Below are 17773 nucleotides of genomic sequence, written 5' to 3' on the forward strand. Positions count from 1 at the left end.
AGAAAAAGGGATTTCTGACTCCCAGGTTCAAGGAAAAGCAGGTCAATTTAGGGATGGTGACGTGCTTAGAGCACAACACGAACTGGACAGAACCTTTGCCCATTCCCAGATGCAAACGTTTTCTGAGATTTGAGAAAGGTTTGAAAATCCCCCAGCATTTTAATATCACAATCTCCCACCTATATTCACGAAAACAACAACATCACTTACCTGCAGTTAGTTTTCTTCGAAGAGTTTGTCAACATAGAGCCTACATATAGCGTGAGGGCATCTCTCTTGAGACCAGGTACAGGCACACATACACAAAATCAAAAAACCCTTCAAAATGAATTGATTTAAAGAAACAGGAACTGTGCAGCTGGTAGCAAGTGGCAAATTGATCTCATTAAGTGGATCAACACTTTCTTCTAAATTCAAATTTACCTTTTATTTCTTGTAATATTTATCTGTGCTTGGGGCTCAGAGTGGGATTTAGGTGGATAATAGTTTCCTAAGAAAATTAGTCACACCAGGGAGCTTTTGTTCCTTCATTAAGTGGTTGCCCACAAAGACCCACACATACGGTTGAGCAAAGTCATGCTCAGAAATCAGAAATGGACACAAGGACCCCTACATCTGATTATATGTATATTATTAGTGAATGTTCTCAAAAACCATCAGTAAAGTAATTCAGTGGTGTTCATTATGGGGAAAATTGAAGGATAAAAATTGTGTTATATCATATATTAATTTATAGTACACTAGTATGAGCACACTTCCTACATTTTGTTCTGGAAAGGCAGTATGATTTATTATAAATCAATGAGACTGTTTCAGCTACATGCCTAGCAAAACTACTCTTTAGGTGATAACTTTAGTTGGTGTGTCTGCTGGGAGTTAAGGTCTCTTTCTTTCTCAAAATACAATGTATAAATCTGCAATATTACATAGAACGCATGAGACATATGTTGGCAGAAATGTAATTTAAGTTTATTTTATGTAATTAAGAGATACAAAAAAAATGATCAACATACTTCCATGAAAGTATTCATTAGACAGAACTGTGCAAACAGACACACCAATGTGAAATAGGAAATAAATAAGTTAAGGTAGTGCTATCACATTTAGTCCAGTATGGCAAGGAAACACAGCTGGAAAAGTAACATGCACTGTACTTCATACAAAAAACCAATGTTGTGTGCCTATTGGGTACATATTCAGGTGAAGTAGTAGACTACTTAAGGATTTATTATGTAAGAACATGAACATTTTGTAAGATAAGAATCCTGTTTGCCGTACAATAATATAGCAATGGTTCATAAGTGGAATAATTCATCAATTACTTTACATTTAAGACAGGGATCCTCTCTCAGAATACTTCTTCACAGGAGTACTGCAGAAGCTAATATATATTTCAATGCAGTTAGTGATGGAGATTCCAGGAGATAAGTCTGTCTTGAACCCAAGAACAAGATTTATGACTAAAAGCAAAATAAGGGCAAGTATGGATTTAAGTGCTGAAAGGGTATTTTTAGAAAGTGTATGCAGACATTAATAAATGTAGTGACAGGAAGAGGATGAATGGATCCCATAACTCTGATTTAACAAAAGATGGCACATTTGCTGCACCTCATATTGTGACCTAAATTAAAGTTGCTTAAAAAGGAAAACTAGCATAAACAGAAAGCCCATAGGAGAATAGAAATGTAAGTAACTAACAGACTATCATACCAAAATCTAATTCTCTCATTGAGCATCAACTCATGAATCACAGTCACTGTTCTAGATACTATACTAGTATGTATCGATTTGCCTAAAAATGAGACATATAAAAGTAGCAGCTTTCATAGCATAAGGCACATAAATGTTATTAAAGTCACTAGAACAAATTTCAAATAAATGAATTTAGGATTCAGGTTCTAATCATTCATATTCCACTAATAAAATGAACCAAGCTTACGTCCAACTGCAGTATGTATAACTAAGCATATGTTTCTTTAAAATGTATCCTCCTCTGCCTCCTCCTCCTCCTCATTGATTTGTTAATAAGCTTCTAAGCAACCCTCTCAAGGCATTTTACACCTAAGAGTATTAAAAACAGTTAAAAACACAAAAACGGCAAATATGTTTAAAACGAGATTAAAATGCTAACATAGCAGACACTCATGGTAAAGATCCATTTTTAAAGCTGGGAAGGCCTGCCAGAACAAAAATGCCACTAATGGTTTCAAAAAACTGCAGATAGTGGGCCCTGTTTTATCTCAACAGTAATACTATTTTACACAATGGAGAGGCTACACTAAAAGCCCTGCTTCAAGTTACTGCAGTACAGGCTTCTGAGATCTTTGGAATTTGCAGGAAAATTGTTCCACATACCTCAGCAATCTGCTTGATCTACTAATGCGCAACAAGTATCAGAAATATGTGATATACCCATCCTGAAGGAATGTTAGAATTTTCCAGTATTATTCTGTTGCTGCAATGCAGGATTAACAAGGGAGAGATGGGTGAAAAAATATTCTGAATATGGACATGAATATCACAGCTGTGCTATAAGACTGCATGATGATATGACAGAACAAGTTGTATTTTCTCTGATCTGGCCAATTATAATGTGGTGCTATCACATTTCAAAAATCAGTGAATACTATTATATGTGGGGTGGGATTCAATTAATGAGTTCCATCAGAGTATGTGCACAAGCACAACAGAAATTTAATAGATAAAATACAATACTGTGGGAAGTATTGTTTTTGTTTGTTACTATGATATGTTATGAATTTTGTGTTTCTGTATTGTAAGCTGCCCTGTGATCCTCAGATGAAGTGCGGCATAGAAATGTAATGAAATAAATCAATAAATTTCAGTTCAGTTCAGGGGAATGCTTGCCTAAACAGGTGTCCTCATGAGCCGGAGAAGTGCCACCAGTGAAAAGCCTGGCTTCTGTGTTACCACAAGCTGATAATCATTAGGCTGTGGCAAAACTAACTGGGTTACATTAGCTGATGATAGTACCCTACCACCAAGCAGTGAAGAGGAAGATCGTTTTTCAGGTAACATGGTCCAGAGTTTTTTAGGACATTGCATGCAAGTAGCAGAACCTTAAAACTGGCTTGGTGGCTAATAGGGGAGCCCCTAGTGTGGTAAGGAGCACCACTTACCACACAGGCTGCAATATTCTGTGCCAGCTGCATCTGGGGAGACCCATATAGAATAAATCACAGTAATCCAGACATGAGGTTATCAATGCATGTGTCACAGTGGCCAACTTAACACTGTCCAATAAAGGGCACAGTTGACATACCAGCTGAAGCTGATGATAGGTGCTCTTTGACACAGAGGCCACCTGGGCCTCAATGGACAACGATGGCTCCAAGAGTTCCCCTAAACTGCATACCTGTGCTTTCAGAGGGAGTGCAACCCCATCTAGAACAGGCAGACTCAGAAGTGATCAAATCTGGGAACCTCTTACCCAGAGTGTCTGTGTCTTAGTAGGATTCAGTACTCGGTAACCCTATATTCTTCTAGGTTGGAGTGAAGAACACAAAACACATTAGCCTGCTTGTGGAAAGCAATTGTGAATATGAGCAGCTGCAGATTCCAAGTAGTCTCACAAAGTTTTGGTAAGATACACGCAGGTCTCGCTTCCTGAACACAATTTGTTCCTTGTAAATTGTTCGTTAGGCAAAAGTTTGCATAGTGGGTTGTCAATTTCCATTGATCCCTATGGGAAAATTTCTAATACATTTATGACCATGGTTTTTTGACCCCCGAAAGCAAAACAACAGAAAAAATGTTCTCTGATTTGTCTGATCGCTCCCCCACTCTTCTTGTGTTCCTTAGTCAACCAAAGAAGGCAACGTGCCAACCACATAAAATCATGCATCAAAAACAAAATTTTCAACATACCAATTAAAAATCAGATCTCAATGCACAAATCCTTCCATCTGTAAAATCCAATATCTAAGGCAGTATTTTCAGGTAGTGCTGAAAGCTAACTAATGATGGTACCAGACTAAGCTCAAGAGAAGGATGTTCTGCAACTGGGGTACTGCCACTGAGATGGTCCTTTCAGGCTCCTGGTATCCTGGTCCTGATGTTGGTATAACTAAAAGGACCTCCCCAGTAGATCTAAGGTCATGGGCAGGACAGTCACACCTTCAGACAACTTGGTCCTATGACTTGTAGGGTATTAAATGTTGGAGTCAGCCCTGTGAATTTGCCTCAGTAGCAAGCAGGCAGCCAGTGCAGACCTTTAAGGACTGGTGCAACATGCTATTGCACAGTCAATTGCTGGCGGTATCAGAAGCCATTGAAAAAATGTGGGGAATTAGTTGTGTTGCCCCCTTCCTGACACAAGTTATCAATCAGAGCAATCAAAGTCATGTTGGTGCCTAAAATGGTCTCAATCTTTCCCTATTCTCTCAAGTACCTTGTCTGAAAATGGGTATTTGTGACCAGGTGTTATGCATGTCTGGGTTCAGAGAGGACTTACTGAGGAGGCGTTCAATGGTTTAAAGCTATAATACTTTCCCTGGAATTGTCCACAGAAGATATGTCAGTCCACCTGCACAATACAGCACACTGCCCCTGGGATATTGTTATGTGCTTCCACCACTTTTTAATAAAAAGGATAAGATCTAGAAGGTTTTGATGAATGTTGAAAGACTAATAATCCTGTCATGGTCTTGCAGGATTTATCATTGGACGCTCGGATAAAAACCAAGGGAACTTTGCCCCATAACACTCAATTGACAAGGTGCAGGAATAAGATGCTATTGGGCTTTCCCCATTAGTTTAGTAGTCACCAAAGGAAACACATCACTCTCAGCCACTAGCCTCAAAGAAGCCACAGAACTATTAACAACTCTAGAACAGGAATGTCCACCTGGGGTTACTGATTTTTTTGGAGAGCAAGATAGTGAGCCCATTTGTGAAAATGACCCAGCTCAGGAGCCCATGTGAGAGCTGAGGAAAGCCATCAACAATCAAAAAGAAGAATGAGACAAGGAACAAGCAGCATTGAACATATTTCAGAAAGTTTACTATATTCTCAAATGCCCAGAAAATGAACAGGAACTAAGGCAGAACTGATACAAGGCTAGAATGCTGTTTCAAAGAGAAAAGGACTCCTTTTCTACAGAAGCAAAAGCAATTGGACTGGAATGATACGGAAATATAAACATCTGGAAGGTACCTTGGATTTTGGGCATGAGGTTTAAAATAAAATGTACCTTATCATTTAAAATAAGCTTGTTTTTTATGCTTATGGTTTACTCTATACCCACAGTGGTACTGGAGTGCCCTCTACTGTTGAAAGAGGACACACACCTTGATGTATGTTTTAAAATTAAAAGGTTTTTCTTCAAAGGTGTGATATAAGTAGATTTATTATAAAAATAACTGAACTGCCTAATAAGAGCAAAAATATGGAAGGTTTAGATTGGTGAAAGGCACTATTGATTATTTGCTAAAATGAGTACGTATTAATGTAGTTACTTTAAAAGTAAAGAAGTTGGGAGATCCAATAAAACGGGCCAGAATGACAACTTATTTGTTCAAATGGATCCACATACAGCCATTTTGCAATAAATACATAAAATAAATGGAAAAGATGCAATGCTTATACAGTCATAGGTGAGCCAAAGGTTCGTAGTGAGCAGCTCCAATAAATTAATACATTCATGATTTAATTGGAAAATATTTTGAAATTACATCTGCAACAATTAGGATAAATAATACAGATTCACAAAAATGTCCACTCAGCTGCAGGACAAAACAACGTTGTCGATTATCACATTTATTATTTGCTCTAATTACAGAACCCCTGAAATTATGCCAATTCTGGCAGGAAAGGGTGTAACTATCAATGGAAGGGAATACATTATGGGACGATATTGTTTTATGTACACCAGGCCCAGTTATTGCTGGAAAGTTATTGAGTATAGACAGCAGTGGAGGAAGCTGCTCAGGCACCTGGGGTGGTGTGCCCAGGGGTGGGGCGAGTTGCCCATAGAGGCGAGGCCTCTGGAGTCTGCCTGCCTCCTCCCACTCAGCCGCCCTACAGCTGGGGGGAGGCAGCGGGCTGACCGTTTGGGCAGTGTGGAGCCTGCATGTGCTCAAGCCACAGCGTCTCTCCCAGGAAAGATGAGTGACTCGGGCGCACTGCAGGCCCTGCGGTGAGTGCCGCCCGGTATTTTGTCACACACACACCCGTGGTGACACCTGGGGCGGACCACACCCACTGCACCCCCATCCTCCACCCCTGAGTATAGAACTGGATACCTTTTAGAATGTCTCTGGACTTAAGGTAATTTTTCAAAAATTGGCAGTAATGTTCTTTCAAACTCCCCTGCAACTTCAAGAAACCTTCTCCCAAATATTACAAATCGCAATAGCCAGAAAAAGCTTCAGATACTTAAGTTACCCATTCAGGTTACCTATAATTTAAACAAATTATAGCAAAGTATGGAAAACAATAAATATGGATATACTATGTTGGAGCAACATGAAATTTTCTATTATGCATCACTGGCTGCAACTAAAAACGATGCTTGTTCCAAAATTACTCTTTTTATTCCAAACACTACCAGTTTGGATCCCACCAGCCCATATGTCCAAATGGCAAAAAACAAAACAAATTCCTATTTCTATCAGGCAGACCATGCATTTCAAATACCTTTGCTGTACCCTCAACCAACTGTTGGAGGATGAGGACTCCTAAATCTAAACAGCTATTACAACACATGGCAACTTAGTAACATGACAGACCTAATGTCTGGCAATAAGGGAACTCAAAAGAGCACATTAGAGAACACTGGCTTAGTAATCCATTCACACTTACAACTTTCAAAATTTGGACAAAATGGGCAAAGGTTTTGATTCCAGGCCTCTCACCCAGTATTCCATTACTGTTCTGCACAGTTTTCAATAAAATAAAATAAAAATAAACAGAGATTTGTGGAATGAAAATCAATTATATTATTTGAAAGATTTTTACATAGATGGGACAACCGCTTACCATTAATGTTGTGGCGTTTCCCAGCACATCCACCAGATGAGGGCAGGGCACAGAAGGTGAACATAATCCACACCAGCCCAGCCCTTTCTGCCGATGCAGCCAGGTATGTGTGTGAGAGGGGCATGGAGGGTTCATGGAACCCGTGTGCCAGCTCAACCCCAACCATTGAAGCCAAGCAGGGCCGGACTGCACCACCTGCCCGCCCACTCAGGGAAGAGTCCAGCTGGCTGACATGGAAGAAGGGCTCATGTTTTATTTATATAAATCTATTATAGATGTTCAATTTTGCTTGCAGCAAAATTTGCAGCAAGATTTGAGAAGGTGGTGGGAACTAAATTGGGATTTAGAAATTGTAAAAGAGGCATGGAAAACACTGTGGACAAAAGTGCCATACAAATCCCTATTGGCAACCACCTGAGAAAGAGTTCTTAAAATTTAAATTTAAATTGTTAGGGAGGATGTCGCACTACAGGGGCATATTAATGCATGTAGGGGGAGTGTACAAAAATAGAAAAGATCTGGAAAAATATATTTACAGCAATAACTGTGATAACAAGGCAGACAGTCGCCATGACCCCAGGACTCTCTACTTAACATGTATAGTCATGATATGTTGTAAATTAAAAGCAAAGAGCTCATAACACATACAGTATATTAACCACTGCAATAACAACTATTGCTAGAACATAGAAATCATTGCAATTATTAACTATGGACCAATGGTATAATGCAATTTTGTAAACAGCATTACTGGAAAAACAGACATAAAAAAAATAAAAGTAGTGAGAGGCCAAAAGAAAAATGACAATTTTTACATAGTCTGTTGTGACTTTATTGATTACACAAATAATGAGGCATATGGTAGAACAGTACCCATAGCTTACAGCACAGTCTGGTGTGCATGAAGTACATATTTTATTTGATTTGATTTTCCCTTCCTCCTTCCTCCCCCTTCTTATAAATTCTCATAAATTCTAATTGTTATTGATACAAAATACATTTCTACTTATGGTCACCAATCTAAGCAATACACATTACTATACATCATTTCATATATGTAATAATTTTGGTATATACATTTTGACCCAACTTTGTCAATATATTCAGAAATGTTGATCTGAGTGTTTATTATAGTTTTATTTTTAAATTTTAATGTTATGTAATTGCTGCATGCCATATGCTCTAATGTAAACAAAGATATATCTCAATGCAACCATGTTAAACAGTTCAAGGGTAAAGGAGACAATGGCATATTTGAATGATGTAGGGAAGGAACCACAGGAAAGAGAGGATGCTTGTATGGCATAGAGGAGAAATAAGGTTGGGGTAGTACCAGTCAGAAGATGGGGAGTAATGGGACTGGAGAGGCACAGAGAGAGGTGAGATGAAGACAAGAGGGTAGTTGACTCATCAAGTGAAACAGGGAATAAAAACAAAACAGTTAATAAAGGTGTATGAGGGACCACTGCAGATTCCCAATAAATGCACAGGGCTTCTTAAACATACTTATTAGCATACATGTGTATTGCGTATGCTAAAAAAATTAAAGTGCCATGTTAAATTTTAATGGGTAAATGACTTCTGTTGTAAGCACACATGGCGGTGAATTCCTGATGCAGGTTACTCTGAATGGAGACTTAGCCATTAACAGCAATACTCTCAGGATGTGCTTGTTTCAAAAGAGGATTGTGAGTGTGCTGCTGTAATAATGTGATGTAAGTTCAAAGAAAAGTCAGAATATTTTTCCAAAATAAAATATTGGCATAAGATTTATAATGGTGTGTACCTTCTATGGTTTTGTACTCATTGAAGAGTCTCCTCAATGAGTGACTTATCAGCTTGGGAAAAGTGTAAAAATGACTTAGGGGACCAGGACAAGTTTTGCAAGGATAAAGACAAGCCATTTTTCTCACAGTTGGAAAACTGCTCAGCAAAATAATTTCTAGTTTCTCCCCAATCAAATTTCAGTGGAAGTAAAAGAGATTTTTAGCAGATTACCACAGACTAATAATAATGTTTCCTCATTCACTCTACTTTCTTTGGCAAAACGTAATCCCTTTAGTATTTACAAATCATATTATTACATAACACAGCAAGTGCATATCAAATAAAATGGTATTTTACTGCTGCCTGCTATACATAATGAAATCTATTTCCACTACAAACAGACCTACATGAGAATCATTATAAATTGTTCTCAAGGATATTAGCAATCAAATAAGTACCGTATATTCTGGCGTATAAGATGACTGACTGTATAAGACGACCCCAACTTTTCCAGTTAAAATATAGAGTTTGGGATATACTCGCCGTATAAGAAATACGACCCGGCGTATAAGACTACCCCCGACTTTTGAGAACATTTTCCTTGGTTAAAAGTAGTCTTATACGCAGGAATATACCTCAGCAATGTAGCCCAGAGGAAAGAGATCAGAACACCTAATGCACTTTATATGTACCCAACAAGCTCTCTCTTTTTTCTGTAACATAAAGAAATATATTCCAAAACATGTGGTGCTCATTACAGTGGGAACTTGGAAATAAATAAAAATAATAAATAGTATGCAATATTCAAAGTATTTAACATTTATTGTCTTGCAATAATCACTTCAGAGCTATATTGGTCTGCATGTTGCTTTTGTACATGGACTTTCCCCCCAATTTGATCAGAATGACATTTTAAACTGTGAATTGGGGCTGATACAGTGATTTGCTTATAGTCACCCAGAAACGTAATGCTAGGACCCAACATTTTACACTCAAACCTACTGTTTATAGCTCAGGGGTTTTGAAGCTATGTTCCAAGGAACAATGGGATTCTCCAGAAGCTTATCTGAGTTTCCTCAGTGAAGCAGCTAATGGCAGAAAATATCTCTAGAAAGTAGCTTGTTCATTTCTACCAATTTGTGCATGCAGTTCATGCAGAATAACAGTGAGCTCCAACAGGCCTGGGCAAAGGCCAGGTGAACTGAGTGTGCACCCTAAAACATTTTTCATAATTCTCCACAAGATACAACAGTTCTTTAGTATATGTGCCTGAGTTCCTTGAAAGACAAGTTAACATGGCATATTCCCTAAAGGTATAAAGTTAGAAAACCATTCCTCTCTCCATGTACCGTATTAGTTCTTCACAGCCGTATCAGATAATATTGTACATTTCTACTGTTTCAATCAAATTCGAAGACCTGACAAGGGAATAGGGTAAATCCAATTACCACTTTCCTTCAGAAACTGATAGGAAATGGATTGGGGACCTGTAGACAAAGCTTATACAAATTACAAAAGAAAATGGAAGAGCAAGGTAAAAGAGTGGAGAGTGAGTAGAACAATAGCTATAAATCTAGTAAAATATTGAAACAGATTTTTTAAAAAATACTTGTACCCTTATTTTCTGTCTTGACAATGAGACACCTACTAGGCAGATATACTTTCCACTACAAGAATTAATATAGCTGAACTATAATGGTTAACAGTGTAAAGGACAAGGATGTCTTCAAGTCTGCTAAAGTCTTTTCTATGGCTGGATACATGAAGCAGAACTTAGATTAGGGATGTGAGCTGGCATGGGAAAGCTTGTAGAAATAGGAGTTTTTAGCTAGGGTTGCCAGACTCAATAGAGGACAGGACTTCTGTGCCTTTAATTGCCCTGCTCTCTTTTGAGTCTGGAAACCTTAAAGAGAAACCAGCAGACCCTTTGTTTAATTTCCAAACAAAGGGTCTGCTGGTTTCTCTTTAAGGTTTCCAGACTCAAAAGAGAGCAGGGCAATTAAAGGCATAGAAGTCCTGTCCTCTATTGAGTCTGGCAACCCTATTTTTAGCATCTAACAAAATGTGTATGCATAACTTAAATCAGCAGCATGTTACACAAGGCAGGTCTTGCTTATTAAAAGTATTTATAATCCAACCTTCATGTACAGATACCAAGGTCTAACCCACACAATATTGGAGGGTATGCTATAACCTCCTCCTGTAGGAGCCATCATAGTCTCTAATATTGAGTATCCTCCGAACAATACAACTAAATGCCAAAGAAGGGCACATACTTTGCATGCAAAACATTCCAGGTTCAAAACTGTTTCAGATGGACTAATGATATGAATCTGTAAGCCAGCTATGTTTATATGATGAGATGAGCACATTTTTGTGATAGACCCACAGTTATGTAAATATTGACCTTTTTTGGATCAAATACACATTTTGAAGATTAAGATTTATTGCTTATGGGGAGAGGGGGAGACCCTATTAATGAGCTTTTGGGAACTGTTTCTGTTTCATACTTCATTTTATTTTCTGTAATCCACATAGACTGGATATGAATTTGTATTTTTTGTTTCTTTGAATTTGTGTTTATATTTTAGCATTTTAATAGGGAGTTCCTAAATGATAAACAATTAGGGTGGTATGGCAACCATTTATTTCATTTATCTGCCTAAAGTCACAGAAATATTTGGAGAGATCTACTGGATTAAGGACTTAAATTACTATTGTGTCTGTCATTTACATGTCTATGCAGATACCACGTTGTCTATTGATACAGTCAACAGAATGATCATCCGCTTTTGTCTTAGTTCATGTTTATAATAATTTAATCACAATAATAATTTATTTTTAATACCCCACCCATCTGGTTATCCCAGCCACTATGGGAGGCTTCCAACAGAAATATAGGAAACAACAACAGCAACATCAAACACTAAAGCTTCCCAAAACAGGGCTGCCTTCAGATTTCTCCCAAAAAATTATAGACATCTGCCAGGAGGGCATTCCACAGTTTATTTGTTGTTACGCATGTTTTTTACAAGGATGATAATAAAAAAAATATTTTAAATGGGGATTGGACCTATGGTGGTTTTGCATCAGGTAGAGGCTATAATTTCAGGAGCAGACCCTTCACAAATCCCCCTTATGAGGGGTCTGCAAGTCGCTTGGAAGTAAGTGGGTGGGAAACAGACTGTCAATTTCAGGGATGGATTGAAAACTGCAACTGCAGGATAGTGGGAATGGGTTACAGGACTGACAAGATGCACACTTTCATGAATCACTCTTGCCTTTAACGTTACTAAGTATTTGAACTTGATTGTTCATTGTGTCAGCAGTTGGGCTATCAGCAACAACCACCTATTTCCAGCCCTCTTTATACAAAAAAAGGTGGAAGTTTTCAATTTAAATAAAAACTTGCAGCCTGTTTTGTACCTAGATCTATAAGTTCCTCATTTTCAACATGCTGCAATTGCGACAATATGCAATTAACCCTAGCTGGCTCAGTACAGTGGTACCTTGGCTTATGAACTTAATCCATTCTGGTAGTCCGTTCTTAAACCAAGGCATGCTTTCCCATAGCAGCAGGGGACTCAATTTACAAATGGAACACACTCAACAGGAAGCGAAACATGTTCTGCTTCCAAGGCAAAGTTCACAAACCAAAACACCTACTTACGGGTTTGCAGCGTTCTTAATCCAAGTTGTTCATAAACTAAGCTGTTCTTAAACCAAGGTACCACTGTATACACTAAATTCAGTTTCTCTTTCACCTCTCCTATGTCCTAGATAACATTTGAATGAAACTATCTATCGGTAACTTTGATCACCTTTTGTCTTTCCAGTGCTCTGCTTTTAAAAAAATCATTCATCTCTACTTGTACTCTGTAAAGTGCAAGGGAAATTGATGGTATTAGCAATAAGGAATATTAATACAGCATGTCAAACACTGCCACTTATCCAGGTAGACCGGGAGCCTGCTTGTAAGTAGCAGATTAGATAGATTTTAACCAACAGGTTCCTGTTCTTTTCCTTATTCCGCTTCATCTACTGCTTTCATCTCTTGGTTTTTTATTCTTAATAAAACTTCATATAATTTGACTCTTGGTGTCTGAAGTGTGTTTATGCCAAACTCTAGGATTCTGGCAATCTCCTATGTGCCCACCTACCTACTACATAGGTGAAAAGGGGGGATTTCACAGGGCAAAGAGCAATCTGTGCAGAACATTTAGGTGGGGAAGGCAGCTGGATGCAAGTGTGTAAGAGGGAAAGTGGGGCTGGAGTCTGACTCAGGAGAGGAGGACAGTGATTTGTGAAGCCGGGGAAGCTTTAGAGCTGGAGGGTGGGGCACAGGATGGGTCAAAAAAAGAGAAAGAGGCAGGTCAGACAAGTGAAGAGCTGGATGCTTCCCCACGCTCTCATGCAGCCCTGTCTCACAGAGGGAAGAGGGAAGAGCAGAGGAAGCTTCCACGCAGGCGTAGTCTCCGATTGTGTGCAGGCAGCCCATCAGGGGAAACTCATAAACTGGTGGAGGGGAAGTGATCCCCTGTTGCTGCAACTGCTTCATAAAGCACAGACCTGGGAATAACTGCCTAGGCTCTAGACTGGTGTACATGGATATTCAGAGCCATGGAAACAACTGTTAAGTGTCAGCTTGACAATAAAGAGTTAACTATCTGCCATGTGCATTCCTTTGGCTGGTGAGCGTCCTTGACAGTACATTTAAACTAGCTTGAAACTCTGTTTTGCAATCCTGGTTTTGAGGACAAGTGCATACCAACATGTGGGTGAACTATCAATCTATGGTTTACTACAATCTAAGAAGCAACAAACAAAGCAGAAATTAAAGAGACGAGAGAGGAGAAGGCTGGGTTCATTCCTGAGGCACCAAATCATGGTTGGGCATTATGGGCAAACTGACTTTAAAATTGAACACAAGCAGGAAAAAAGGGAGACAAATTAAACACAGGCGGAATGCAATAAACACCAAGAAGAGAGCAACAATGCAAATGTAAAATAGCAGACAATGCACACATAATATAGACATATATTTTAAATTCAAAATGAGCAATGAAGAGATGAAACCAAATATGATTCTCTGGTACAATATCTTCTGAGGAGGAGATATGAGGAGAAAAATTCAGAAGCTCTAAAGAAAGTTCTTTTGTTGTGTGACTTAGTCAGCAGTCAAAAAGAAACCGACAGAGCCCTGGTCCTGCCCTTGTGCTATTCTGAGCACTGGAATTTCAAAAATGGTATCTGTGCAGGTAGAAATCTCATTTACTAACTGCCCAAAGACCACAAATAAGAACCAAATTAATTCATTGGAGGTTTTTAAGCAGAGGTTGGATCGTCATATGTCATTTATGATTTGGTTGAAATTCCTCCATTGCAGAGGACTGGACAAGATGACCTCTGGGGTCCCTTCCAACTCTACAATTCTATTAGTCTACATTATTCAGAGTCCTTTTGCCAATTCATTTCAGGATTAAATTAGAGGCCCACGTGGGTTTCAAAATTGCAACCAGCCTGGCATACAACCCAAATAGGTTCTAAAGTATTCAGAATACCATATCTGTGGCAGCTAACAAAAAGCAATACACTAAAGTCCTGATTATTTTTAAAAGAAGAACATTGAACATTGATACACTGAGGAATGAACTAGTTTATGTGCTTGTTTAATTTGTGTGATTCTTCCCACACAAGAGTCTCCAAGAGACTAACAGCAGTAATAATTTTAATACTACAATAGATAAAAAAGTCAATTTTAAAAACAACACACCAAAAATTAATCCACAAAATCAATCACAGGACCTTCTCACCCTCTCATTAGTAAATCCAAGAATCAATGCTTTTCTGAACATAATACTTGCAGGGATTCTTTGTCTTTTCTACATTCTCTCCCTCTCTTGTTTTTAAATTTTAATTTACTGGATTCTGCCAATGCAGCAAATATATTATTGAACACTGATACAAATATATTATGCTGCTAAATTTGACACAAAAATGTTAGCATAATGGAAAAATGAGTGATCTCCAAGCAATGCATCTAGAATGAGAGAAATATAAGATAGATAAATATTTAAAGAGCATTTCTGTCCTTACAGGTATAATTCTTAAATGACCCAACTTGTTCAGAAGTTAAAATAAATCTTAAGAACAAATTTTCCATCTCTGCAGCACTTACTGCTAGTCATAACTTTTAGTCACACTGAATACATTATTTTTCCTCAACTTTTTGTCTTTATTTTCCATCCTGATTTTTTGTAACAAAGCAAGAATATACAGCTAAATCTAGAAATGACACTCACAAGAAAGGCTGGTAGATCATGGGAACTGTAATTTCAAGTAGTTAACCTCTGGTTTAAAAATCCATCAAAATGATATTTCTACAAGTGGGATCTACCACAAAGCTTTGCCCTGAGCAACAGTGGAGGAGATTTTCTCACTATCCTCCTGGCACAGACAAAAGGCATGAAAATTTCTCTCATTAACAGCCAGTCTTTGCCAGTCTCATGAGGCAGATTGCCAACCCTCTCGCTTGCCAGGCTGTCTGAGCCTGGGTGCCAGCAAAGTGACACAGATGGCACTCTAAGTGGCATGTATGATGAAATTGACTTTGTTCTTATGCATTGCCTCCCCTCTTGTGTTTGCTCTCAACTGTTAAAACTGCAGCTTGTGCTATGAGTGGACAACTCAGCAGACCCACCCCCTCTTGCCTTCATATTGACTTCCTGGTCCATCCCCCCTTTACAGGTGAGTCTATACATGCATGGCTTTCCTTTATCTGTTTTTGATTGGTTAGTCCCTTCCTGGTGGTTGTTTAAATTAATATTTGATTTTATCATATCTTCTGGGGGAAATCAATATATGTCACCCAATGAAGCAGCAACCTCAATTCTGTTTGTGGGTGGTCCCGATTCACCTCAACCTGGTCAACACAGGGCCCCAGAGAATGATTAAAAGGCAATACTGAAACTAAAAACACCACGAACTATTCTGAGAGCTTGCCATCCAAATACTTCTGCTTTAGATTGTGATAGTTCTGTTGCGTATATGCCCTCCACTTCTCAAGAAATAAATCAATTGCTTCCAAATTCAAGAGATGCTTATCTTCAAGGCGGAAGCTTTTAACCTCAAGCCAACCTTTTTTTAATAGTAGTTTTAAAGATTGATGATAAAAGATTGATAAAAGTACAGAAATACATCATGGATAAAATACTAGTGTCTTTAGACTATTTGAAGTGTAACAATCATACTATTATGGAGATTAATCCTGTCTTTGCTCACTCCCCCTACAAGCACACACTACACACGAGGCAATACTTCTGACAGCTGGTATGGAGTGAAATAAAAAAGAAAGTCCTAGTCTTTCTGATGGAAGAATCATTATTAATACACAGAGCATGTATTCTCCAAGGTCCTGCAAACATATACAGCTGCCCTTATGGTATTCATGGATGCATGGTACAATCCCACGTTACTGAGAGCAGAAATATGAAGGATGTGAGCATACAAATTTACCCACCTGATTGGTATCTTCCCTCCCAAAAGGACTCCAGTGGCATGGGAAAGATTTGTCTTGCTGGCCTAGCCGCACAGTCTCTTTATTCATATTCACATATGGCCCTGCAGTGTGGAACTGTAACTCACAGAAGCAGCTCTCATACTACTGACTGCATTTGTGAAAGCGACCTAACATTCCCAGGATCAATAAAATCAACTGCTTGAATATCCCTAACATTAATGAACACAAGGAAATATAGTTTCCTCACTATGGCCTTGTACCAAAGTAGACCAAAGGAAAAGGGTAGAAGCAGGGTCACAGTGGCCCCATAGTATAGTTAAAGATTCCTGTGGGAGTAATCTTAAGGAAGAAAAAACTGCAAAAATGGGTGGAATAGGAGTAGGCTGTCATAAATTCTCCTTGGCAAATCAAAGTACACATTGTGGGGCTGGTGCACCTTCTTTCGTAACTATCCACAGCTCCCTAGGGAGGCCTGCTTTATACTGTACTTTGAAAACAACTTCCATAGAATAATCTCCATGTCCCTGTTAGACATATGTCAGCAAGTGACACAACCGAGAAAACAGGAACACTGTAAAGTAGCCTGCACACAAAAACAAGCCTCCTTATGGCACCGAAGTAAAATCAACTGTTTGCTTTTGAACAGGTCTTTTTTTGTTTATTTTAGAAATGCAATGGAATTTTATATTATATCAAATTCCTTCTGAGACATCATATATAGAAGAACATTATTGGTATTTTCAAAAGGCAGATGGCTTTAAAGATAAAACTCTCTCACCTCTGGTGTGACATCCCTTGGCGCAAACCCTGTTCCTCCAGTAGTTAAAATCAAGTTCAGCTCCTTTTCATCACACCAGTCTATCAATGTCTCCTGGGGGAAAAACACACACACACAAAGAAATATGTTATCAGATTTTCATGTTCATAAATAATTAAATGACAGAGCAAATTCAAACTACATTTTATTTTATGAATAACTGTATTGCCTTTAATTTAATCCTAAATATTGATAGTAAACTTCATTTAAAGCACTGATATTAATAGATGTGGAGGAAAATTAAAAATAAATTTAAAATACCAATCGTTTCCAGTTCCAAAAATATATCAAGTGTAGGTTGATATCTAATAGAATACAATTGCTCATCCTGTTTTGTCACTCCTTTCTCCCAAGAAGCAGCCTAAACTTTTGGTTTACAAAATACCAAAGTTTCCAACCCTGAAAACACAAACAAAACTGTTTAGTATTAGCAATTGACCATCCTGATCATAGGAAAGAAATATTAGTAGCACACTCCTTGAATTTCTAAACAGATATGTAACAGTATTTTCAAGAGCCCATAAAGCCTAGAATTGCATGACACATGAAAATGTAGAAACCCTGCATATGAAACTTTATATTTGTTCACACTCAGCTCTTTTTGCCATTCCTTCTTACTTTACTCTCTTGCCATCTTCCAACTTCAAAACACAGACAATAAGGTCTTTAA

General features: G+C 38.3%; 1 protein-coding gene across 20 annotated transcripts in view; it reads right to left on the reverse strand.

The window, feature by feature from the left end:
* The window catches only part of GPHN (gephyrin), a 273273-nt gene that overhangs the window by 132195 nt on the left and 123305 nt on the right, over positions 1-17773 (reverse strand). For all 20 annotated transcript variants that reach the window (XM_060274140.1, XM_060274146.1, XM_060274078.1 and 17 more), the window contains exon 4: positions 17065-17157. In XM_060274140.1, coding sequence (XP_060130123.1) covers positions 17065-17078 — 14 coding nt within the window. In that variant the 5' untranslated portion in view covers positions 17079-17157. The remainder of the gene's footprint in view (positions 1-17064; positions 17158-17773) is intronic.

Source organism: Zootoca vivipara, chromosome 1 (assembly GCF_963506605.1).
Source record: "Zootoca vivipara chromosome 1, rZooViv1.1, whole genome shotgun sequence".
In the NCBI taxonomy this organism is placed as follows: Eukaryota; Metazoa; Chordata; class Lepidosauria; order Squamata; family Lacertidae; genus Zootoca; species Zootoca vivipara.